The sequence below is a fragment of the Pelodiscus sinensis genome, chromosome 2 (genome assembly GCF_049634645.1).
Source record: "Pelodiscus sinensis isolate JC-2024 chromosome 2, ASM4963464v1, whole genome shotgun sequence".
NCBI lineage: Eukaryota > Metazoa > Chordata > Testudines > Trionychidae > Pelodiscus > Pelodiscus sinensis.
In genome coordinates this window covers 112,134,633-112,161,596 of record NC_134712.1, presented here as the reverse complement: position 1 = coordinate 112,161,596, position 26,964 = coordinate 112,134,633, and the positions used below count along the sequence as shown (strand labels likewise).

At 41.0% G+C, this 26,964-nt stretch overlaps 1 protein-coding gene across 1 annotated transcript; it reads right to left on the bottom strand.

Annotated features, from left to right (window-relative positions):
• Positions 1-7,021: 7,021 nt before the first annotated feature.
• EEF1E1 (eukaryotic translation elongation factor 1 epsilon 1) lies at positions 7,022-26,727 on the bottom strand. The gene is made up of 4 exons (XM_006138783.4): positions 26,564-26,727; positions 21,233-21,433; positions 9,799-9,894; positions 7,022-7,412 (listed from the first exon to the last, which is right to left on the bottom strand). The coding sequence occupies exons 1-4, from the start codon at positions 26,669-26,671 to the stop codon at positions 7,272-7,274; spliced, it is 546 nt and encodes a 181-aa protein (XP_006138845.1). The 5' UTR covers positions 26,672-26,727; the 3' UTR covers positions 7,022-7,271.
• Between the last annotated feature and the right edge of the window lie 237 nt (positions 26,728-26,964).

Below are 26,964 nucleotides of genomic sequence, written 5' to 3'. Positions count from 1 at the left end.
TAGCTCATTCAGAACTAGAAGTATGAGCTGTGTCTCTTATTAAAAAGTTAGAAATCTTATATTTCAAATGGTTTGAAGTTTCCATTTTTTAGTATGTGAGATATCAGACTTTTAAAGCAGTGAGATTTTTATATACTGAAAAGCTGTTGAGATATTCCTTGGAGATCCAGAAAGGGAGGCAAGTACGAAAAGGGAAAATTAAGAGTCAAGGATTTAAGACTACACTCCACTATGTCATGTCCAAAGAGTAGTTTACCTGGAAGCAGACATTTATTTTTTAAGGCATAGAAGATGAAGGCAGATAATGCTTTTTTGATAACTTGTTTGAGTGGGCTATTGAATGAACTTTTTTCATTAACCAGAATTCTGTACAAACTAGTTTGTGCACACAATTGGAACATTCTCTGGTGGTTGGTGGGGAGCTCATCAGAAAGAAAATGGTAAATGATGAAGGAAAGAAATCATGAAATCATGTTATACTACGATAGTGACTTAATGCTTGAGATTATGTGCCCCTCTAGTTTCTGCCCCAGTAACTATGACAGTTTATTATTTACATACAGCAACTGAGTTTTTCTTAGTTCATTCTTTGGTGCCTCAAGACCCATATTTTAGTCTCTGTTGATGACCATTGAGTCTGTGTGAATGTGGTCATGATTATTACACAATGTTGTTTCCTAAACAAAAAACCTTGACTGGATTTTATAGTTATGTGGAGTTGTCCAACTTCTGACTTTCTTCTTCACATATTTAATTTGGTTTGTCTTGCAAATTGTAAATTTGCAAATTGTAATTGCTCACATATGAAGAAACTCTTCACTTTTAGGAGGTTTTGAGATTCCTAAACGTAGGGTCTGGTATCCATACAAAAATTAAATTTCACGTAACGACAAAGGAAGTAAATCTTATCTAATTATGTATTTCTAATATATCCTGGGGTATCTGGAAACCAACTTCAACTCTTCCTGAAAGTGGTGATCATCAGCCTGATTTTGATCTCCATTGGAAATCAGAAGTACAGTAAATCAAGTCAGAATGATTAATGGTGGTTTAATTAAGTGCACACTAACAATGATTACATTTATTCTTCTACTGAATTCTTAAGTTGTTGAAAGGTTTTCGTGCAGTGCTATCACACCATATGGCAGCAACCTTAAATCCCAGAGGCACATACTTAAAAGACCATAATGTGTCAGGCCTTTGAATAAATTGGATCAAACACTTATTAAAAAATAATAATAATGCAATGATGAGATGCATTAAATAAGAGTGTCATTGTTCATGATATACTGTGAAAATAAATTCATCACATCATTATGGTCATCATCATAATCATCAGTTTGTGAAGCAACAAAACAAAGTAAAATACTATCTCACTATTTATTGCACCCTTAAGCAAACAGAAATTTAAGAAAGGAAAAGGGGAGGGGGGAAAAGGACAAACTACAGCACTTTTATTAGGTTTAGTGAGTGTATAATGAACTATTACAAAATAGAAGCAGAAGGACAAGGAGTAACTGTCTTTAATGAGAGGAGCATTTATCCATCTGCATTCTTTACAGAAAAATAATCAAAATGTCAATTTCACAGAGATCATTCACATTAATAAAAAAGCATCAGCTGCATATCATGTGAAGGTTAATTTTATCTTTAAAATGCTCCCCATATATCCTTAAATAGGCTAAGCTGCATTATTCGTCATGTTTTCTCAACATTCTCTTATAAGCCTAATTGCTTTAACATTCTAAAATATAAACAGAGACAATACATCAATATGATCTAATTCTATCAGCTTTTTCTAAAGGCAAAAGTACTAGCCCATGCTTTTTCACTCCATTCTGAAATAAATCGTAAGTGGAGAAGGAAAAAAAAATCAAGAATTTTAACAATGCTAGTATATGTTGAATTTAGAATATATGCTGCTTGAACAAATACCTGTCCAATCATTGGGAATAATCTTCAATTTACTAATTCCCTTCTAAGTCTACATTTCTAGGCACACTTTTAAGATGGTGTCAAAAATGTGGCTTGGTCTACCTTACTGCAGTAAATTGTTCTAACTTACATTATTCACTTAACTAAAATTGTGTAACTGTAGTTGATGTTGTTAGGGCCACTTGCCCTGGGGGCTACACTGTGCTGCTGATGAGAAAGTATCTTCTATTGACTTTCCTTACACTTCTCAGGGAGATAGTTGGGAGAAGAGCGGACTCAGGGCAGGAATAGAGGTGGCTGCTAGCTTCACCTTGGAAGCTGCTCAGGGCAGCAGGGACCATGCACCCTGCCTTCTCCCCAGGGTCAGCGAAGGCTCTCTCCCTCCCCCTTGACCTTTCCCAGGGCTAGTGGGGGCCCTCTCTGGCCCTTCCTGAGGTGAAAGGGGCTGGCAGGGATGGACTCCTGGGAATTTTGTTCCTATTTCCACCCTATCTTCTGTCTGTCACTCTGCCCCAGTTCCTTCACAGACATAGCAAAAGGCACATCTCTGACAGCAGGCAGAAATATTGCCAAATTCCATGTTCCTGTTCCAAAGTATGGGAGCGCTAAGAACTTCTCAGTGAAACTGTTGTAAGAATTTTTTAACGATCAAATACAATGTAATCTTTAACTCCATTCTTGGAAATGACTTCATCATTTTACCTGAAATTCTCATAAAAAATTTCAGCCAGAGGCAGAAAGCCCAGCCTGAATTTGGCAAAGTTCTAAGCAACCAAAACCTGGATCTTATACTGGGCAGCATTGTGTAATCTTTCTTATAAGTGTTGCAAGCTGTGCCACATATTAATAATGAGCTTCATCATCCTTTTCTGTGATAAAATCAGCTAAAGGAGGAATCATTCTGTAGGAGTCCTCTTCCTCCCACTTCCAAAAGGTCAAAGGGGCCTTTGATCATTGATGCCAAATGTTCTCTCATCCTGTATTCTGGGTAGTTCTACTCCACTGGGATTACATTTAGGAGACTCTTGACTGTAATTGGCCTCAAATTCCTTAGGGAGGTGAAATTTAAAGAGAATGTCTTGAAAAAGTAATAGTGTGAGAAATTTTGACAGACCAGGTTTCAGCTTATGTCAAGGTATCTAGGTCTCAAGCAAACACTGACACACAGCTGGAACCTGTCTGGCTCACTCGTTAGTTTTGTTAAAATATGTATTAGAGTTATAAAAATGTATTTGCACCTTATGGAATACTTGTAACTGATGCATACAGTAATCTCACTTATAATTATATCTCATGTTATAGAACAAAGTAAAAGTTTTTCTGTCCAGCATGTTGGAGGAATGGGAGGTACCAGTAAGTGAAAAATTCTGGTTAAGAGAGGGAGTCTGCGTCTGGGAGGAGATGGAGAGGTGGAGGTGGAAGGAAGACGGGGAGGGTGTGCTGGGTGCAGACTGTGGGGCTACGTCTAGACTGCAGACTTTTTGCGTAAGAAGTTTTTATCAGAAGAGATCTTCATGCGCAAGAACATGTCCACACTGTAAAAGCACGTTGAAAAAGCGCTGGGCTTTTACAATAGTGTCCAGACTGCATGGATGCTTTCTCAAAAGGAAGCTCTGATTGGTATGCACAGAATGGGCACCAGGGCACCTGTGCTTTTTCCTTTTTCTGCACAACCCTCCTCCCCCCTTCCCTGTCCACACACACCTTTTTGAGAAATAACTCTTTTGCAAAAAGGCTTCTTCCTTGTAGGAAGAGGAATACAAATTGCCCCAAAACCCCTCTGTTCTTTTGATTCTCTTGTGGAAAAACATGCTTGAGATGTAGATGCTCCGTGAGTTTTTGTAGAAAATCAGCTGGTTTTCCACAAAAACTCTATAATGTAGATATAGCCTGAGAGTTTGGGTGTGGGAGGAGCTTCAGGGGGTGCTCACCTCTGGTGGGATCCTGCAAACAGCAACCTGTCCCTGCTGCTCCTGGTGTAGGCACAGTGAACACCCACTAGACTCAGCACCTTCCCCTGCACCCTAAACACGTGTGGCCATTCCTCCATCTAGCAGCAGGGGCACATTGCTGCTTCCAGTGAGCCATGTGGAGCAAGGTAGGGAGCTTGCCAGTCCTGTGCTCACTAGACTATAAACTGGATTTTCTATGAAAATTAAAAATACCAGTTTATAAAGTTTTCCAGTTACTACAGGGTGGGAAAACAGCATTTACTGTAATATGTGTGTTTGCTCTGTAACTGTAAATCACAAGTCAGGAGAAAAGTATTACAAAGTGAGAAATACTAGTTGCCCCGCCATAGGTTTTTCTTCTCTTCCCAACAAAAGGAGGCCCACCAGCACCAGGTAAGCCACTGTGGAATATCAGAGAACAAAAGATGATTTTTGCGCCACTTGAATTCTAGGAGGCAAGGATTACTAAGCGCAAGCAAAAGATCCCCAGTGCTGTGTCTAGGTTAACCATAAAGGACATATAATGCTTGATTATGGAAACTTCTATAGTCTTTTGAAACTTAACTCATTTGTGTGCATCTCTCACCTGCTTTAACTTTCCTTTCCTAGTGAATAAATCTTTAGATAGTAGATCACAGTATTGACTAAGCATTGCATTTAATGAGAGATGTTCTGTGCAACTGACCTGGAGTGAGTGACTTGTCTTCTGGAACTGAGTAAATTAAATATAGCTGTTATCTTTGATGTAAAAGACCATCTGTCACAAAGATAAGTTTGAGTGGCAATATAAATGAGAGTCAGGACCACATTTTCATTTGGGCACAGTAGGCACACACCTTGGAATATCGCAATTCTATAAGTGCCTAAAAGTTAAACTAGGTTAAAAGTTTCATTCTTTATGGAGAACATTAAGGTCAGCTATAGGTGGCAGAGATGTGAAGGACTAGCCAGACCCCAGGCTCCACACAGGGTTGCCGCTTTAAAAAGCCACCTGCAGCCTGGGGCCAGCTGGGGTGTCCCCAGGCTGCACATGGCATTTCAAAGCAGCAGCTCTGCATGGAGCCCTGATCAGCTGGGGACTCCCCCACTGACCCTGGGCTCCGCAGCAACATCCCTAAGTGTAGCAAAATGCATCAACTATTCGATTAGTCAATTAACTAATACTTAACATTCTTAGTAGGTGGGGGGGATGCTTAAGACATTGTGACCAGGGGCATGTAAGATATAAATCCAGCCCTCTGATTAGAGTACCCAACAGCACTGTTTGTGACCCCATGTTAAAGCTGCTAATAGTGCTTGAGTTCATACTTGATAATTGATGGGTGAATCTAAGTTTAGAACTCTCAACCAATTATGGGCTGTGCCCTGGTTCTTAATAGTCTTCCTTGAGGTTGGTACTCATGCTCTTGAGCTTCTACCATACACTGTGACAGTATGAGAGCAGTGCTGGGCAACTTAAGCGAGTGGGTGGGCTGCATGACTGGCTCTCCATCCCAGTGAGCTGCAAGACTGTCATAACCAAAGGCTGTCTCCCAAGATAGGGTAGTTTTGCTAATTGTGCTTGCATACCTAGAATTTGCAGTGTGCCCATTGAACTGTAGTAGCACTTCGATTGGATGCAGAGGGAGCACATAGCTCTCTGTCACTATAATGTGCAATCTGCATGTACCTCATTTCACATGCATATCACTTTAGTAATACTGGTAGGAAAACAAAAAGACATGGATGGAAACCTGTGGAATCTATCAATCCTGTGCAACAGTAAACAAAATGTCTTCTTGGCCATACACAGAACCCCAATAGGCTGCGTGTTGGCCACTTCTGGTCCAGATTGTCCCTCTAGTACTGCTCAGAGACCAGCCCTGCTCTAACTCCCCTACTACCCAAGAGCCATATGGAGCCTACTCCTCTTCAGTGTGCGTGCGTCTCTCTCTGATCCTGTTAATTTCAGTCACTGCTAGATTAAGCTGTCAGTGTCCATCTTGAAGGTGAGTGTACTCTACTATCTTGCATAATTTTAGGAGAATCGCTATCAAAAGCTACATTAAAAAAGTTACAAAGTAAAGGAGCACTAAAATTAAGAAGTGCCAGAAATTAAAGTTTCTACACAGCTTCCACATAATGCAGGATATGCATTCTGATTCAGCTGGAACTGCTGAAACCAAATTATACAAAACTAAACAGTTGTTTCAGTACCAATTTATAGAAAAAAAATAACAGCCTGAAAGTATGAAGATAATGTTATGCAATTAAATTATGCATCTTAATACATTAATAGTGCCAAGCATTTTCATTTTAGATCTTTAATTTCCAAAGACTTGGAAGAGCCACATATTCACTAACAAACTATTTAATAGAAACTCAAATAAAAAAGATTTTAATCTTACTTAAGCACACAGAGAAACCCCCTCACTCCCCATTTTTTTTTTAAAAAAAACCCACTCACGCACACAAAAATTAAGCTTTGTAAATAAAAATACTTTGGAAGTTGACTTTTTTTAAAAGAATGTTTTTCAGAGTTTTCAAACTTGTATTTCTTTTTGGGTGAAAATGTGTGGACATTCTGGAAATGCATAGGGCTGCTGAGGCAAATTACTTAAGTAATTTTTTAAAAGGAAAGGTTGCAAGATTCTGTCTTGGAAAATAACATGACTTAACATGCAAACAAAAAATCAGCTATCACTTCTGAGTAGTCAGTGCCCAAAATTCCTTTGTAGCCCAAATCAAAATAACCAATGTAAGTAATTTTTTTTAAAAAAGCTTAAAGGTATTTTAACTTTTTATTTCTTAAATTATTCTTTGGCATAAAATATCATAATCAGATCAAGTCTAGACTTTTTAAATACATTTATTAGATCACATAAATAGTTTGCAACTATTGCATTTATCTGTTCCCTTTTTCATGTTCTTGGCACACAATATAGCTCTTACAATAATATTTACAAAATTGGTATAAACATCTATGGAAAATAAAATGAAAATAATGAAGTACATAAAAGGTCAATAAATAGCAAAATGGAGTGAATATAGAAGGACAAGTTGTTCATTTGTCCTGTATTGAAGATTTAACTATTACAGGGGTAAAAGAATAATCCACTTAAAAAAAAAAAAAAAAAAAAAAAAAAAAAAAAAGGTTAAAACTTGATTCTTGATTCCCATTTTTCATTTTTTATTAACAAATAAACTATACAATTTTATGAAGTTCAAATCTTAATTGATAGTTACTGAATGCAATTTTCATTATTTTAGGCAACAGCTGTTCTGGTTTAGATAAGGAAGCTTACACAACACATCTATGCTTTCAAGTTAGTGGTTTTGAAATGTGCATGTTGAAATCCAGATTTCAGTTCCTATTCTCTCTTCCAATATGGCACCAAAGACGCCTTAATGGGCAGTAGTATAGAGTCTGTTCTTCATGAAGATGATACTAGACAGATGTTGCCTGATACCTGGGTAATGTTGAATGTGATTAAACCAGCGAGACACATTAAGGTATTTCTCCTTCTCTTGCACTGTAAGTTCAGCCTAAACAAGGGAAGAAATATAAGATGTCATATTCCTACTAACACAGAAATATGATAAATTACAGAAATAAAAAGTAGCTTTATAAAGTCAGTTCTTAAATAGGCTGAAAAAAATTATGACAGTCTAGCAGTACTGTACATTTTTCTATTTTTGGTTGTAGAGTTTTAAAGCCATGTTAGCTTTATGAAAGTCAAGATTTTCAACCATAATTTGCACAATTCAACAAACATAACTGGAGGCTCAACTGTATAGTTTTAAAGCAGAGATTACAAAGCATACAGGACTGATTCTTGTTCCAGTAGCTCTAAGAAAGAAAGAAAGGCTGAAATTTAGCATGGGGATTACTTTACAACCTCCCTAGGAAAAGTTCTGAAAGACACATAAGTAATCCTCATTGTTGAGCTCTAGTCTAGGAAGCACTTTGTTGAACTGCAGTATTGTATCTCAAAGCAATGCATAGTTTACATTTTAAAAAGTAGTACTGAATAGAGGGATGGGCAGCTTTTGGCTCTCTGCATGTTCAGGCTCTGTGGACCCATTCACCACCCCGCCCCCTTACAGAGGTGGTGGTTGGTGGGGTGGGAGGAGGGCAGGTAAGAGCCAGTGCTGGGTGGAGCCAGCTTAAAAGCCAGTTACCCCCAGCACCAGCTCCGCGGTGCCACCTGCCCCTATTAGAAGTAGCGGCACAGGGGAGGCGAGGCTGCTACAAAGCAGCCTCTGCCTGTGGCAGGCTGAGGCTCGCAGTGGGCAGAGGCTCTCTGGCAGCAGCCCCTGCCTGCGGCCAGCCGCAGCATGGGTGGCTCCTGGAGCTGACACAAGGCAGGACTACTCTGTCCTGGCTTAAGCTGGCTCTGTAAAGCTACAGAAGGAGTAGCTCCCAGAGAGGTCCTTATCGACTAATCATGTTATATCGACTACATGATTAGCCAGATAACTGCAATTTATCCTTTATATAGTGCAATATAAGGTAAGGATATTAGTTTTAAATCTATTTATCCAGATACTACAGACATAACATTCCCTTTGACTGCTCCACTGCTAAATACGGGTTGACCTCTCTAGTTCAGAACTGTCTGATCTGGCAACATCCATCATCCAAAATGATTTCAGTTAGCCAGATGTCCACTTTTCATGGGTGTGGCCAAGTTTCGTGTGGTACCATAAAGTTTTTGTTTATAGCCACCAGTCTTCTCTCTCTGTGTGCTGTGCTGTTATTTAGCTCTAATTTACCCCTAAATTAGGGATGTTTGATAGCATGTAATTGAATAATCATGTAACTGCATGAAATTTTAGCAGTTACATGACTATTCAATAGTCCCTGGGGGCAGGGCTGACAGCCCACACTGCTGCCTCTCTATAAGCACCAGCTCCTGTCCTCTCTATCAGAGGCAGCAGTGCGGAGATGGGGGAGGCAGGCGGATCTGGCGTTCATGAGGTGCCTGCTTAAAGCCAACTCTTCAAGGGCACTGGCTCCTGCTCCTCCTCCCCACCTGCTGCCTCTGATACAGAAGTGGGGGGAGAAGAAGGAAGAGTGCGTGTAGTCGACAAGATTAACCGATAAGCCGAAATGTATCGATTAATAGTGTTGTAATCTATGCTTTGACCTCCCATGGTCCAGAAAATTCTCTCGTATAGAACCAGTCAGGTCCCGAGGGTGCTGGTCTAGAGAGGTTCAACCTAGGGATGTTAAGGACTAGTTGACTAGCCGATAAGCAAATGTTATCAGATAGAGGCAGCAAAGAGGAGAGGAGAGGGGGTACTTCAAAGTGGCGGTGCCGAGGTAGTGTTCAAAGGGGAAGCACTGTACAGCTGAGCCTGGGGTCAGCTGGGGAGTCCCCTGCTGATCTCAAGCTCCAGCAAGGCATTTCTGTGAAACCTTGGATCAGCTGGGGCATTCCCAGCTGACCCCAGGCTCTGGGGAAATGCTGCACAGAACCCCGGCTCCACTCTGCGCTGCCACTTTAAAATGCACAAGAGCTCCTGCTGGGGACTCTTGTACGTTTCAAAGCTGGCACCCACTTGCAGCCCAGAGTCAGAGGGACTTCCCACTGGCCCTGGGCTGCATGTGGATTTCTGTATTCCTCCTTCCGCGGGGGCTCTTGTACATTTCAAAGGAGGAATGTGGAAGTGCCTATTGAGTAGTCAATGGAAATTCCATCAACTAGTCAATTAACTGTTACTTAACATCCTTAGTTCAACCTGTATTACTTTAAATAGGGAAGCAAATTAAATCTGAAATACTGACAAAACTCTGTCCTTTAATCCGTGTTAGTTACAGAACAGATAAAGTAGTATTTCAATTTATTTGGTAATCTTGTAAAGCAAGAAATGGGTATTCTAATGCATTAATAATTATGACTTAGAAAAATAATCAAATATTACTTACTATGATGTGATGTAGCCCATAGTACATTAGAATATCTGCTAAAGTGAAGTTGTTTCTGGCAAGGTAGACTTTGTCTTCAAGGTATAAGTTAAGATCCTAAAAGAATATAAAAGAATTACAAAGTCAATTCAATTCCAGTTGGATAGAACTTTAATGAAACGAATGAAATACCCTCCTAAGAAATTAGAATGCTTGGAAAATTGCTTCTTACATTAACTATCAGTTTAAAAATCTGTCAGCTAGTCACAATAGCTGAAATGGTCTTAATTATTCTCATTCAGAAGAGACTGTTAAAAAGAGTTTAAGTTGAAGCGTGATTAGGTGAAGATGAGCTAACAACCCACCCCTAAATAACCCTGAATAACTTCCCTTTATAAGCAGAACATCCACACTACCATGACCGTTATTTTGAAATAATAGGCTGCTGATTTCGAAATCCGTACTCTTGGTTTCCTCAGGGAATAACGCTTATTTTGAAATAGCATTAGTGTGCATGCTCCAGTACCGCTATTTTGAAATGACTCTCTAGAGCAGTGGTTCCCAAACTTTTCGGCATCATGCCCTCCTTCTTGATTTTGGAAAAAACCTTCACGTCGCCCCCGCCCAAAAACCAAAAACAAAACAACCCCCCCCCCCCCCCCCCCAAACAACCCACAGCAAAACTTGTTGAGAGAGAGAGAGAGAGAAAGAAAAAAAAGGGAACTGAGCGGGGCAGCAAAACTTGATGGCGGGGGGAAGGCTGGTCACCTCGTGCCTCCCTTAGAATTTCTTAATGCCTCCCTCTAGGGGGACACTCCCCCCCATACTCTAGAGTAATTTGAACTAATTACTCCCCAGTAATTCCTGGGGCTCTAAGTCAAGGTAGCGAGTCCACATTAATGGATCCTAATTTTGAGGCTCCCCCGTTGCAGGGACACACTATTTTGATTTTGTAAAAATCTAGAGTTAAGCTGAACTTAGTTATTTCAAAAAATTTCCTTGTGTAGACATACCCTAAATTAAGAGTTAAAGATCCAGCTAGTTCCCTCACAGAATAAATCCTTCTTGTCACTAATCGCTCCTTCTACTTTCTTTATCCATCCAATTTTAACGTTCTTTTTTCTAAAATGGAAATATGCTACTGGTCATATACTGCTTCTTTTATATCTTTTGGTTTGTAAGATGTGCAAAAACTGAAAGAAACATAACTTCGAAGCAGAGCCCTGCAAATCTGTGGATATCCACTTTATATCTGCAAGTATCCACATATGTGGATATGAATAGCTACGGCTCATTTTTGCAGTTGTGGATACAAAATTTTGGAGTAGAACTCTGCCTGTATACAAAGTACAATCAGTCATGTAAGAATTCTGTAAATTCTCAAAGTCATGTATTGGTGGAATAGAATATTTATCATAATTTGGAATTCTTAATTCCCCTTTTTACATCATGTAGGTTTATGGAATTTTAATGGGAGAAAGATAGAGACCTTATATTTTTTTAACTCTTCACTATGAAGAGCCTACTCAGTTGATTTGAAATTAATTACACAGCAATGTAGAAATGGTTGGATCCTTTAACAGTTCAGACTAACATCTGGGTTTATTTTAAAGATACAAATATTTTGTAAAGACAGCACAGATTTTATTGGATGTTAGCTAGACTTCACTGCAACACACTCCCAAACCAAACCAAACCAAAAACAGATAGTTTGAAAAATCTCCTAGATTGTGTATCATTTAAAATGTTAATAGACTTCACAAAAGGAGAGCCCAACTCCAATATTTTATGAAACTTGCAAAAGTGCTTGCTCTCTCCCACAGATTTTAGCATGTCCATATGAAAGGTTGTGAAGATGGGTACTGAGTGGGGAGTTATACCTGGTAGGGATTTAGGCCTAGTGAACAGAGGACGGAGAAATGTATTCACAGTGAAGAAGTTCTATATCTAGAGATTTCTAAATATCCAAAGCTCAAAATACATAACACACCTTGCTTTTCTTTTGTATTTTTCCATATCTCCCAGCTCCCTGAATCTCACCTCTCTCTTGTACCTCATCCTGTTCTCTGCATTCCTCCCATGTTCTACCAGTCTTAAGCTCCCCTCCAAACATCCACTACCCTTGAGCCCCCATTCCAACACCAGCAAGGCACAGCTCTATTCTGCTTTCTCATGTCTCTAGTAGATTCTTTCTTCCTCCACATTTCCCGTCTCCAAGGCTCCTCTGTACCCAATCCCACACCCCACTAAACAGCAAGACAAGAAAAGCCAAACAGCAAACAAGAGACAGAGCACGGAGGAAAGAACAAACTGAACAGTCTTTAACTTTATACATCTCTTACACTATTCAGTTTTCCAGTTCCTCTGAGTCTGGGAACTTTCTGACTTTGTTCCTGTGGTAGGTTGAGGCAAGGAGTGTGTGCAGCCATGTACACTTCTTTCTCTCCTCAATCTGTTTCTTCCAGCCTTCCCATGCTACTTCCTTCTAGGTCTACTCTAAAGAGAAAATTCAGAACCCCTTACTCAGATACTAAGATGGGTGGATGTTCATCCAATCCCTTACTTATTATAGATCTTTTTAATACCCAACACATCAAACCAGGAAGGCTGCTCTTCTTTCGAAAGCCAACAAAACAACATTTTCAAAAAGGTCAAAGATTTTTAAATACAACTTTACAACACCTTTTCTGATGTTTTCAAGTTTCCCTAAAAAATTTATCCTGGCATGAGATGTGGAATAATCCATTTCAGGCAGACTGGCTTCTTTTTGAGGAAATTTGGGGCAAAGGAAATGGGCCGATCATCAACTTTATAATTAGAAACTAGTTTCAGCATTAACTATGGAGCAGGTTCCATCATCTTTTTGGGGGTATACCACAGCATGAAAGTCAGTAAAATGGTGAGGATTTATAAATATTTTGATATTGCATTTGAAGAATTTGGCAAAACTGACACAATTATGCCAATTTACTATTTGTTTCAACCTTGTCTTGACTAGTCTTTTGCACTTTGGCAACTGCTGAATGTTCTGTTTTGTTTTCTATTTATACAGTAAATCAGGGAAAATGTTAACCCCTACACAGTTAAAATTGTATAAGGTCACTTGCCCCTAGCTAAACAGTTGTTTTTAATTTAAACTATTTGCTGCCTTGTTCATATTATTTAGCTCTCAAATTACTTTAAATATCAAGAGGGGCACAAAGGTATTATAGAAATTATTTAGTCACACAAAAATGCAAAGGCTAATGCAGTGTTAAGGGGAAAAGCTTGCAAAGCTAATCTGTAAATCAATTTACTAAAAGGCTACCTATCACCTTGCATGAAAATACAATATAGAGTCCAATCAACTTTTTTGTTGTGTCACAACTATAAAGCTCTACTTAGTTAAGGTATGTCTACATTGCATTCCTCCTTCGAGAGGAATGCAAATGCAGACAAATGAAAGTGCAAATGAAACGCGGAATTGAATTTCCCGTGCTTCATTTGCATAATCGCGGCTGGCCGCTTTTTCGAAATACTGTATTTCGAGGAAAAGGGGTTATTTTGAAAATAAACCCTTCTTTTGAAATAAGCCTCATTTTTTTTTAAGGAGTAAGAGTTAAGGGTTATTTCGAAGGAAGGGTTTCTTTTCAAAATAACCGTGTGGACCGCATTTTTTTCTTGAAATATGGTATTTCGGAAAAGCAGCCAGCTGCAATTATGCAAATGAAGCACAGGAAATTCAAATCCGCACTTCATTTGCAATTTCGTTTGTCTGCATTTGCATTCCTTTCTCGAAGGAGGAATGCAATGTAGACATACCCTAACACAGTAACTTGTAAACCTCTGTTGAATTCAATAGTCCTCGGGGGAGGAGGCAAGCAGGGCCAACAGCCAGTATGCTCCTGGCCCCACTCCCAGGGCGGTCCCTGCCACTCCTTGCTGCTGCCTCTGTATCAGCTCCCCTTCCAGACTGGCTCCTGCTCCTGGCAGGTGGGAAGCCAGATGGAATAAAAATGATTATTTTAGCAACTGGAATAGGATCAGTGTGCTCTATTCTTAGAGAAATAAAGTTAATTCTCCCCCTCCCCCCACTTCAGCTATCATTTGACAAGGATCTTACTTGGTAAATATAATAATTAAGTTTATATTCTGAAACAGTAGCTGGTGCTACTTCTATAACACCACAGTACAGGGTACGATTATTTGCTATTTTCTGAATACTTTGAGATTGTTCAGTTAATTTTTCTGCATCGTGGGCTAGTACTAGGCTTCCCATGGACAAGTTCACGTACATTTCTACCCAACAGAATGATGCTAATTTTAAAGTTTCGAGGTTGAAATTTCTAAAAGGCAATTCCCTCTTAAATGACAGGGATACTGAACTGAATTCTTCCTCAGGTCCTGGGAACGTTAGTCAAACCAGTAACCTAAAAGATACAACAAACTAGCTTCCAAAGTGGACTGATTTAAATCAAAGCGATTTCAAATCAGCAAGCAAGAAAAAAAAATAGAATTAAGCCAAGAATAACTGTTTAGCATTCATACTTTTTATCGTTCTCTCAAAGAAAGATGTATTCTCATTGGCTGGTGACAATTAAAACATGACTTTGCAATTAAAATACAGCACTTTACATATCCAGACATATGTTAGGAAACTAACACAGCGGGGCACAGGCTATCCAATAAGTTTCTGGACTGCATTGGAGACAACTTTCTGTTTCAGAAGGTTGAAAAAGCGACCAGAGGAGAAGCTGTTCTGGATTTGGTTTTAACAAATAGGGAGGAACTAGTTGAGAACTTGAAAGTGGAAGACAGTATAGGGGACAGTGATCATGAAATAATAGAGTTCATGATCTTAAGGAAAGGTAGAAGGGAGACCAGCACAATTGAGGTTATGGATTTCAGGAAGGCAGATTTTGATAAGCTCAGAGAACTTGTAGGTAAGGTCCCATGGGAAGCAAGACTGAAGGGAAAAACAACTCAGGAGAGTTGGAAGTATTTCAAAGGGACGTTAAGGGCCCAAAAGTAAACAATTCCGCTGTGTAGGAAAGACAGAAAATATGGCAAAAGACCAGCTTGGCTTAACAAGGAGATCTTGCATGATCTCAACATAAAAAAGGAGTCATAAAAATGGAAACTAGGACAAATAACAAAGGATGAATATAGGCAAGCAACACGGGAATGCAGGGGCAAGATTAGAAAGGCAAAGGCACAAAATGAGATCAAACTAGCTACAGGCATAAAGGGAAACAAGAAGAACTTTTATAAATACATTAAAAGCAAGAGGAAGACCAAGGACAGGGTAGGCCCACTGCTTAGTGAGGAGGGAGAAGCAGTAACAGGAAACTTGGAAATGGCAGAGATGCTCAATGACTTCTTTGTTTCGGTCTTCACCGAGAAGTCTGGAGGTGTGCCTAACATAGTGAATACAAGCAGAGAGAGGGTAAGTTTAGAAGATAGGATACACAAAGAACAAGTTAAAAATCATTTAGGAAAGTTAGATGTCAGCAAGTCACCAGGTCCTGATGAAATGCATCCCAGGATACCTCCTCTATCAGCTCCTTGAGTATCTGAGCCTTTAGCTATGATTTTTGAAAAATCATGGCAGACGGGAGATTCCAGAAGACTGGAAAAGGGCAAATATTGTGCCCATCTATAAAAAGGGGAATAAGAACAACCCAGGAAACTACAGACCGGTCAGTTTAACGTCTGTCCCAGGGAAGATAATGGATCAGGTAATTAAGGAAATCATATGCAAACTATATTTATACACATTTAAGTAAATAGCTTAACTCACATTTACTCAAATTAATTTTCACATTTCTATGGTAGAAAACATAGTACGATATATTTCTTATTTATTAGATAGCTAACTATTTGTGTGTCAAGCTCTTTTGATGGAAATTAAGTTATTCAATCAAACAGTATTTTATTAGTTAAAACAGACTTAAATGTGCTGAATGCATAAGAAAAACAAATTGAGCAAAAGTGAATTATTAATGCTTGATCTGTAGTTGTTGATTTGACATGTTATTTGTAGTCACTATATCTTTCAAGATTTCAGAACTAACAGCTATCTTTTCTCACCTAGTTTCTATTCATAAGTTGGAGAAGGAGAATAAGCTCTTCTAATTTTTAACTTCCATTTGGTTTCTGAACTCTGAATAATCATCATAGAACTGAACTAGAGGAATATTTTCTTCATTTCAGTTTACTCTCTATATTTAAAAGAAAGGCTAAGGATGTCAAAAGCTAGTGCTGTATTTCAGCAAATCCCTGTTACCCACCTGAGCCAGTAATTTTCACCAACTAAAGGATCTGACTTTCTTTAAAGCTTAGCAACAAACATGTAGGCTATGTCTACACTCACAGCTTCTTGCACCAGAAATATGCAAATGAGGTTAAGCGTGGAATATCGCTGAGCCTCATTTGCATACCTAATGAGACACCATTTTTGCAGAAGAGGCTCTTGCACCAGAAGGAGCTGTCTACACTGCCCCTTCTTGCACAAGAAAAATCCTCTTGCACAATGCCGTTACGCCGATTACTTTTCAGGAAGAATGGCATTGCACAAGAGGGTTTTTCTTGCTCAAGAAGGGGCAGTGTAGACAGCTCTTTCTGGCGCAAGAGCCTTTTTTGCAATGGTGGCTCATCAGGCATGCAAATGAGGCTTGGCGATATTCCACGCTTAGCCTCATTCGCATATTTCTGGTGCAAGAAGCTGTGAGTGTAGACACAGCCGTAGTGTTTAGTATTTCATTTATTTAAATGAAGTTATTTGTAAGTTTAGGCCTTGATGATGGTTGTAATTTCAAATTTAATTTTAAATAATATATATATATATATATATATATATATATATAAAAAAATCCAAAACCTGTCTACTTATCTCTTCTTTAAAGGTTATGCTTCACAGAAGTGTTATTTGCAACCTATTACTCCCTTTGTCTTTATGAGTATGTTAATACTGCACACGGATTATACATCCAAGTATTTAAACTACAGGCAGTCCCCGGGTTACGTACAAGATAGGGACTATAGGTTTGTTCTTAAGTTGAATTTGTACGTAACTTGGAACTGGCTCCAGATTCAGCCGCTGCTGCTGAAACTGACCAGGGGCTGACTACAGGAAGCCCGAGGCAGAGTTGCTCTGCCCCCAGCTTCCTGGAATCAGCCACTGATCAGTTTCAACAGCGGCTGAATCTGGAGCCTGGGACAGAACAGCTGGGGCGCTGCCAGGTAGGTCCCCCCAGGACCAACCCGGCAGCACCCCAGCTGCTCTACCCCAGGCATCCACAACAAAAGCCTGGTCTGCTGGGGGGTCCCCAGCAGACCAGGGACACCCGGAGCAGCTTTTCTCGCCCCGGAGGACGCGGTGGCGGGACCACTGCGCGTCTGGGTGGTCCCGCCGCCCGCGAGTAACTCGGGGACTGCCTGTATATCTCTATTGTTTTAGGATTTGTCTTTCAACTTTAACCAAATGGACTCACTGTAGCAGAATCTCTGCTGATATTTTGGTAAAAAACCTTGCCACAGCATGGCTCTGGATAAGAGGAGGATGTGCAATTAAGGTTGGATCCATACAGAACTGAAAATTCTGATTGTTTCAGGGGTTGTCAACAATCCAGAGTAGTGGAAACAGAAGCTTCCAGGGATTGTAAATAATCCACAATAATGGAAACAGAAGCTTCCAACAAGGACACATGATGCTATGCTATCCAAATAGTAAGCTGTGATTAATGGGGGAGGGATAATATCAATTTCTGGACATTTGGTTAACTAAAATCTCTTTCGGAAATTAAATCTTGGACCTAGTCCTGTCTTGCCTGCAAGGATTAAAACCATAAACAGTGGGTCCTAGAGTCTCCAGGAATGCCAGGGAAGCAGGAAGTGAGTTGGCAGGAAGCCAGGAGAGCCAACGGAGACTGAGTGTGAACTTTTGAATGGAAGCAGTGACCTTCCTGTCCAATCTTTGTAACCAGAGGAGAGCTGGGAGGCAAACTGAGCCAGAGAGCAAGGCATGGAGTATCCACTGATATGCATGCCCTGGGAAGGACTAAATCTTGGAACAACAGATCAGCAAATTTTTAGTCAGATGCTATCAGATTATTTTCAGGTTTGTTGGACTTCTCTGCACTGAGCACACAACTACTCCTTGACATTAACTCTCCAGACTGAATCCCTGGGAACAATTCTGTGTGTTTTAATCTTAATGATTCACCAAGTATGTTTTCTTTGCTTTGTTAATGAAAAAAATCACCTTTTTAAGACCGTGATCTGATTCTAGAAGGCAACAGGTTCCAAATGCATGTAACTAAACTGCAAGGCCAGCCATTAAGAAAAAGTACAGCTTTTTCATGCTTGCTCCAAAGGGAGGGTTAAAGAGCTTGAGCCTGGCTGAGCAGCCCTCTACTCACCTCTGTTTAACTAGTTAATCTTAATGTTTAACCAGTTAACTAAACAAACAGGATTTTACATCCCTAATTTTGAAAGAAGTAAATTGAACTCAAGACAAACAGTTATATGAAAAATATAAAACCATTTGTGTATTTTTTTCTAATTTTTCCATATACACAATTTTTGTAGATGCCACAAGGATGTTATTTGTTTGTTAATGGATAGAAAGGTTTCCATGAAACACTCAGTCAGGTTCTGAAAAAAAATTGAAAATCCTAATCACGACAATGCATATAATTAACAAAAAATTTGATGCTTTTTAGCTCTATTAAAAAACCCTAGAAAGATCAGTTTGAGGGAAAAAAATGCATAGAACATTCAACAAGACCTTTATTTTAGAATATCTGAACAAGCACTAAACAGTTTTGTTACTTCGATTTCACAGAACTGTAGCCTCTCACTTGACAGCCAACAAGAGGCAGCCTAGTAAACAACAGAAGTTACTGAATTGCTTTTGGCACATGTGACACACAGCTCATTACAAATTGCAGCCCTAGGCTGCAACTGTCTCAAGGCTTCCACTATGTATTCCAGACACTAAGGATGTTAAGAGGCAAGTAATTCACTAATCATGTAGTCGATACATTTTATCATCGAATAAATGATTAGTCAATAAGGGAAGGCTCACAGGGGAGTAGGTCCCAGATCTGGCACAAGCCAGGGAGACTAAGAGAAGGCTTGCTCACGCCCGGCTTCCACCAGGTCCAGGAGCTACCCACGATGCGACTTCAGTTTAAATATAAGAGGAGCCAGGCACGCAGGCAGCCCAGCCTTTACTACATTTAAAATGCACAGCAGCGGCGGGGGGGGGGGGGGGGGGGGGGGATGGTGCTTACTTAGTCCTAGCTCGTACCAGGTCCAGCAGACCCTGTCCATGGGAGGTCTCAGCAGGGAGCTGAGACCTCTCATGGCTAGTGGCTGCTGCCAGAGTAGCCTCTGCTTGCTGTGGGAAGAAGCTGCTTTGCAGCATCCTGCCCTGGTGCCCCCTTGCACTAGGGATGTAATAGTCTAGTCGATTAACCGATAAGCAAAAGCTTATAGGTTAATGCTATAGACTACATGCATTTTCTCCCCGCCCCTTGCCAGTAAATTTTTTAGCAGGCTGGCCAGCAGCCTGGCTCAGTCCTGCCTTGCAGTTGGTCCTGGACCTACCCCCAGCTGCAGCTCTGCATTTAAAGTGTATTAGGAACCAGCCAGGCTGCCTGGCTCAGTTCCGGCTCACGCCAGGTCTAGGAGCTCAGATCCCTTCCCCCAGACAGGGGCTGCCCAGGGACTATAAAAACAGTCGACTAACTGACAAGAATTCATGAGGTTAACCGACTATTCAATTAACTGATATTTAACATCCCTACTCTGTACTGCTGCCTCTACTTTTAAGTGGGCTCCCCTCAGCACTGGCTCCTGCTCTCCCACCTTGCTGCATCTGATACAGCAAGGTGGGGGGAAGTGAGCAGTCTAGTAGCTCCCAACCATTTTTATACCGTTGACCGGCAAACCTATTCACAAATTTTTGGTAGGCTGGTAACTTTTTATATTTCATATTCATTACGCAAATAACAAATATGCAAACACACAAATAAAATGTTACCAGTCTGCCAAACCTTATACCCTCCAGCCCTGACTCCTGCCCCTCACACACTTAAACCCTAACTCCTGCACCCCTACATATTCCTAGCCTCAAGCTCTCCCACACTTATATTTCTTAGTGTAAGACATTTATGTTATTTTCAACCCACCAGCCAAGTATCTCATTAGCAGGACCATTAGTGGCAACCATAAGGCAGACTCCTATGGGGACAGGACCAGAGCAAGGAAGGGACGCAGCTCCCTCGGCAGGGGGACTCTCATGTGACCAGGCTTGTACAGGCGCCCACCCATAGCCAGTTGCTATGGCCAGCCTCAGTGCCATCCCCTCCAGAAATGAGCTGTTTCAGCTCCCGCTTCATGCCCCGCTGGGGCTGCACTGCCAAGAAGAAGCTCCTGGGGCTGAAGTCCCCTCCACTATCTCAGCCTGACTGCGCCAGATCCCTCCCACCCCCACAGGCCACACCAGGTCTCCTTCACCATTCAAGCCCAACCCCCCATTCCTCCTGGGTCGCCTCCACTATCTGAGCCTGATGCCCCACTCCCCGCAACCCACACCGGGTCCCCCCTGTCATCCAAGCCCGACAATCCCCCCCTAACTCCCTCACACCTTCCACCGAGATCCCGCATCCCCCAACCTGTTCCTGCCCCTCCCTTCTTCCTCCCTTGCCAGACACCTACCCCCAGAGAGAGGTGGTATGGCAAGTGTAATAAGCAGGGAGTGCAGCCTGCTAGTATAAATATGAAAACATGAATTGAAATTTTCCTCTGTGCTTTCATGCATCATCTCACATATAATACTGCATATTAACTCATCCTGGTATGCAGGACTCGCCAAGCGGCGACAAGCCCCACTCGCCAGCCGCGCGGAACCACACACTGCACATGCACAGATCAGGCTGTGCTAGGCTAAAATCTACTCGCCATGGGCAAGTAGATTGCTTTAATTGTTGAGCCTTGCTGGTATCTATCCACCCAATTGCCACCGTTTCTTTGACCTGGAATTGTTCCAGTAACTATAAAACAAATGTCATCTTGGGTCAAAGTATAATTTATATATACTGGAACTTCAGTAGCAGCTTACTGATGAGAGGAGACTGTAGTCTTTCAAAAGAGGAGCTTGAACAATTAAACATTCTCGGAACTTTATAGGCACAATTACGTTCTCCCTCCAATACATTTTAAGTATTAAATTCTTATAGCAAGACAGGAGGCTTAATTTATATATTATATTTCAAGCCATTTCCTTCAGCTTCAGGTTTTCAAGAAAGTAAAAAGAAAGCAATTAATTTAATTTAAGATTAGTAATAAAACTAGTAGATATTGCCAAGGTAAATACACACATGTATACTGTCCCCCAACATAACAGCTTCAATGTCCAACCACTCCAAAATTCAATATTCTGGTGGTACAGCGATTAAGTTATTCTTACCTTCAGAATTATTGTTATATCTTCTTTATTAGAATGTCCAGCTATTTGAGTTACTCTGTATTCTAACCACTGGTGAACTACTGCTTTCTCTTCTGCAGTACTTCCAAGTAGCTGTTCTTTCTTAGCTTGTCTGACTAGATGGGTGGCTATAGTAGCCAATCCTATTAAACTGGGACCATTGTTTGTTTGAAGTACTGGAATCTAGAAGGAAACAAATACCATGTAAGTTTGTCATGTTTAACAAAGGCTAACCTTTGAACAACCATATTATATGGTATGCCAGTATGTTCACTTTGTTATTGAAACATTACGTTTTATTTTTGCCAAAAATAAATTAAAGCATCAGAAGATCTGTCATCTCCCAGAAATCTTCCGATAGCCTCTCACACAATTCCACATTTTCAAGTGTAAAAATACAATTTCCTACTATAAAAATCCACAAACATCCAGCTTTTCTGAACAGCCATAAATAAAATCAGACTCGTTAGATTTTCTCAGCTGTTATTTTAAATAACTACTTTGTGCAAGCGGAGAGTTCACACACAGTTAGGTGCACAGACACCAGCAAGACAGATTGAGTTCTACAAGTTTGGTGACTGACCAAGCTACTGAGAGAAAGCTCTTTCAGGAGGCAGTACATTTGTTGTTTCACCTTAATAAAAAGTTCTGTATTGCACTTCATTATTAGGGTTAAGCTGCAGGTGGTGTAGTGTTGAATTTTAAAAATCTTCATTTATAGGTGTGAAATTACTTGATTGTTTGTGTGTTAAATATAGCACATATTCTCTCTTCCCATAAATTACTATATCAATAATTACCAGTGTCAATGTATGTAATGATTTTTTTTTTTTTTTTGGTTTGAGACAAGAACATCATTCTGGAGGAAACATTTATATGCAAAAGTGTGCCCTTACAAAGCTCATTTATTTAACATGATTTGCAAGAGTACGAGATTTACCATTTTCAATAACTCCTACTTGCTTTACTTTCAAAAAGTTGCACAAATATCTAGTCCACATTTAGCTTGTTTACCAAATTCAATAAGTCATGGGATATAGAAGTAAAACCTGTCATTGTCTAATTCTAACTACTGTCTTCATCACTATAATATGACCACCAATTCAATTATGAAAACCATGACATTGAAAAAGAAGTTAAATTTCATGCCAAAAGGATTTTCTGACTCTGTCAGAAAGTTTATCACAATCAGTGAAAACGTATGTCATGAAAAAAGGTAGGCCTTTATGTATAGTTGTACTTTAAAGGAAAAAAGCGTTACCCAGTTTAGTCATCTAAACACTGACTAAAAGTACAAAACATAACAGGTACACATTATCTAAAAATACATCGAAAACTAAAAGTTACAGTTAACATTTCCAATCCTAACAATGATTATGATATACCCATAGAAGTCATCCATGACAATATAAATTTAATCTTGTGTGTACACCTTTTAAAACCAAGTACATTTCTAAACATAAAACATTTTCTTCTGTTTATTAGAGCATCAGTACAGAAAATGGAATATCAGTCATTCATATTGCCTGTACCACAAACTATATGACTTCACACTGTACAGTGTAGGCAATTAGTTTAAAGGAAATCATTAATGTACTGCGAATTAACCCTTTGTTTTTATTTGATAAGAAGAGACAACCATTCTGTCTACAACTTCCAAGAGTAAATGAGTATAGTATACAATATCCTTTGAAGCCATTCAGTAAAATAACAGTTAAGAGTATGATGGCGCTACAGAAAGCATGCAGTTGTGTGCCCGCCCATCTCTCTTCGCAAGATGTTGCCGCTTATTGGGGACTTTGATTTTCATTAAGTATCTTAAACAGGAAAAAGGCAGTAGACAGCATCTACTCTAATTATTAAGCCAGATCACAAACCTACAAATATATTGCTATTTTCATAACACAGACCCAAACTTTACAAAGGGGAATGTCCAATCAAACTGAATCTCCGTATTCTCTATGTAGATTCCACTTAGCAGTGACCAGCATTTTGTTTTGCTTTTTGTAAAATGGAAGAACAAAGTACCTTGGCTAAAGTATGGAGAAAAAAAAAAATCACATAGAATATTAAGTAACACCCACCTAAATTAGACAAGTAGTCTGAATTTTGGAATATTTTTTGTAACATTTCAATTAATATTCTGAAGAAGAATCAAGTTACAATCTTTAATATTCAGAGCCATTTTTAAGTGTATGCCAAATACTGTTGGCATTGAAGCATTAAGTATATTTCCAGAGGGACTAAACTAATTCCTGATCTAATCTAAAAAGAGCATCTACAGTTTTTCCAGAAATAACAGTTACCTGGATGTACTTATTTCCTCCCAGTTTTAAGAAGTTGTTAGTCTCATTTTCACCATCTCACATAGTTAACATTAAAAGTACAATAGATATACAATAAGGATTTTTCTGCAGTATGTTACTATTTTTAGCTGTTGGAAATGGTCAGACCTCCAAAATGCGAATTAAGGAAAGCCTACTTTCCTCATTGTTGCACATAATTATGCATTCACCAGATTTGGTTTCAGCTACAAGACCATGAGTGTTGTTAAATGCATCCTAATGCCAAAATAGAATCGATTTCTAATTACAGGAATCAAAATTCAGTGGCAACATTTTTTTCAGCAAACAATGCATGGTGCACAAATGTATAGTGAGGAAAAGATTGAGGGGCAAAGGTTTCACAAATATGTATTCAGAGTAATTAAGGGACAGTATCATGGTACTCAACATGGCAACTTCTTGTTTACAGTACCTACTGACCCAGGAGTCTGCTTTTTCCAGGCAGTAACAACTGAAAGATTACTATATAGAAAAAAATGGAACAAATAATCATATGCCAATCTTAAATACAAAATATTCTGTATAGCACACTAGATAAAATAGTATCGCAAAAATTTCAGATGCAAAAAGGAAAATATGAAAAATAGATCTTGTGCAACTGCCACATCTAGTTTGAGTTAAGAGATTTCAAAGCTACCAGAAACAAACTTGAACATATCACAATCTCAAAACATAATGCTGAACAGCTACCTGTTCCCCAAATTGATATTATAAAATAAAATGCTACGTTCCTCATTGGCTGATCAACAATTCTAGAGAACTTGGAATGTTTTCAAAAACAGGAAATGAATACCATTTTAGAATAACTTAAAAGGCCCAAGCATAACTGGCAAAGCTGGGTACACTGAAATTAATAAGTAAGTGTTTGGGCCAGATTTCACAGGGTTGCTTAGATTTTATATTGGCAAGCCAATTTGTTATTGGTCCTTTCAGAGAGGTATGTAACATTCTTCTAAACCTGCATCCCATACTACTACAGTAAACTTCCGATAATCTGGCACCCTTAGGACCCAGGGGGTGCCGGATTATCAGATATGCCGGACTATCGGAAGGGGGGGCTGTCCCCAGACCCCTCATATCCCCCCCTTCTGATAGTCCGGCTCTGCGCCAAGCGGCCCTGATTGAGCTGCTGCTGGTCAGTTTCAGCAGCGGCTGAATCGGTGACGCCTGCAGCAGAGCAGCTGGAATGCTGCCGGTTCATCCGACCTTGGCGCTGCGAGACCAAGCCGGCAGCACCCCAGCTGCTCTTGGGGACGCCTGGGGCAGAGCAGCTGGGGTGCTGCCAGGTTGGTCCGGCAGTGCCGCTCCGCAGCACTACTGGACCAACCCAACAGCACCCCAGTTGCTCTGCCCCAGGTGTCCCCAAGTCAGCTGCTGCTGAAACTGATCAGCGGCTGACTCCAAGAAGCCAGGGCAGAGCAGCTCTACCTTGGGCTCCCTGGAGTCAGTCGCTGATCAGTTTCAGCAATGGCTGAATCGCGGACCGCTGGGGTGCTGCCAGGTTGGTCCTGCAGCGACGAGGGGCAGCGCTATGGGACCTACCCGGCAGCGCCCCAGCTGCTCTGGCCCTGGCTTCCCCGATTCAGCCGCTGGTCAGTTTTAGCTGCGGCTGAATCGGGGAAGCTGGGGGCAGAGCAGCTCCAATGGTCCGGCTGCCCGGAGCACTTCCAGGTGCAGGACCATCAGATGCCAGACCATCGGAGTTTTACTGTACTTCTAAACCTTTGATGATCTATGCTCCACTAGGAATACAAGTCTCCTACACTTCACTGTCTCCAGACAAAACTTCTAGCTGACTCCAGGAGTACCCCAGTTGTTGTCCTTCAATCTCAGTAGATCTTCTCCGAAGTCTCCCTTCTTTGCGTTTTCCTTGTGAGAGCTTAATGGACTGTACTGGAAGTTGGTATTCTGAGAACGTGGCCTAGCCATCCCCACTTTCTTCTCTTGATTTGAACGTCAAGTGGTTCTTGTCCTGCTCTGTTCCAAAGCTCCTCATTTGTGACAGTCTTGCCATTTGATGCAAAGAATTTGATGTGTCCCATAGTTAAGCACTATTTTAATGCTTCTACCTCCTTATCTAGAAATACGTCTTTTTTTGCACAAATCTGACTATTTCAGGGTGTTGTATCTTACAAATATACTTAAGTTTGTACAATTACCAGAGTGGACAAAGTGCTTTGGACACACTTTCTAACAACTCCTAGAATTGCTGCAAGGCCACATGTTGTGCCACTTACGAGGGCCAAAGATCTCTCTGGCGGAGGAGGAAAGGGTTCTGAACTATACAACTTTTGCAATCATTACTGGTCAAAAGTGTGCTATAGGACAGCCCACATCCCTGTTTAGCTATGAAACTGCTTTTCACTAAGTATGTTGTGTTGGCCCCAGGATACCAAAGAAAACAGGTAAATGAAGTAGTATTACTGGACCCATTTCTGCTAGTGAAAGACTCAAGCTTTCCAACGCCAAAGAGCTCTTCTTCAGGTGCAAAAGTCGAACCAATAAATGAACGCACCCTGCACTGCAACACGGGGTGTTTCTTGGTCGACCGCTTGGGCCCACAGCTGGGGCCGTCTGTGGGCACGTTACCCACATGCACCGTGACCCTAAGGCCCAGCCCAGAGCCCTTCGGTGAGGGCCGCCCCGAAGCCGTGAACGCGCTCAACTGGCTTCATCTATTCGGACCGGGCCACAATCCAATCGCCGCCCTGCGCTCAGCCGGGGGAAGGGGACTGTTAGCCCGCCCGTCTCGCCTGCGCCCGCTTAGCCCCCCACCCCGGTGAGCGGAGAGAAGGACGCAGAGACTCGCCGCCTCTAACTGGGGGCTCAAGCTACCAGTGACGTTGCTGCGGAGCGCGCCCCCGGGAGAAGCACGAGCGCGAGGCGACAAGGGGCGCGAGGACAGAGCCGTTGGTGGCGCGCGCAACAGGCCCGAATCGGTCCCACTGTCTCCCCTCGCTTCCTTCACCTTCCGCTCCTCTCGCGCGCCGTACTTGTTCCCCTTCTCCAGGCCCAGGAGTTTCTCTAACAAAAGCAGCTCCTCCGTCTCCGGCCCGGGCCCCGCCGCAGCTGCCATCTTTGGAAACGAGCCGCCCGGGAAAGGAAGAATGACCCGACTTTCTCAGAGCTAACAAAGTCCAGCATGATTGGCCGCAGGGGTCCCACCTCCGCCAGCCTTCAAGTAAGGTCTCCATCTATTGGAGGAGGAATAGGACACGGCTGAACGCAAGGCTATAATAATCTGCGCCTGCGCCGAGAGAAATGAGGCTCGCTATGCGGCGGGGAAGGGAGAGTGTTACGTTTTTTGGCGTGAAACGCATGCGCAAAGGGAACCATGGGCTGAGTCCGTTCTGTGAAACTTGATTTAGG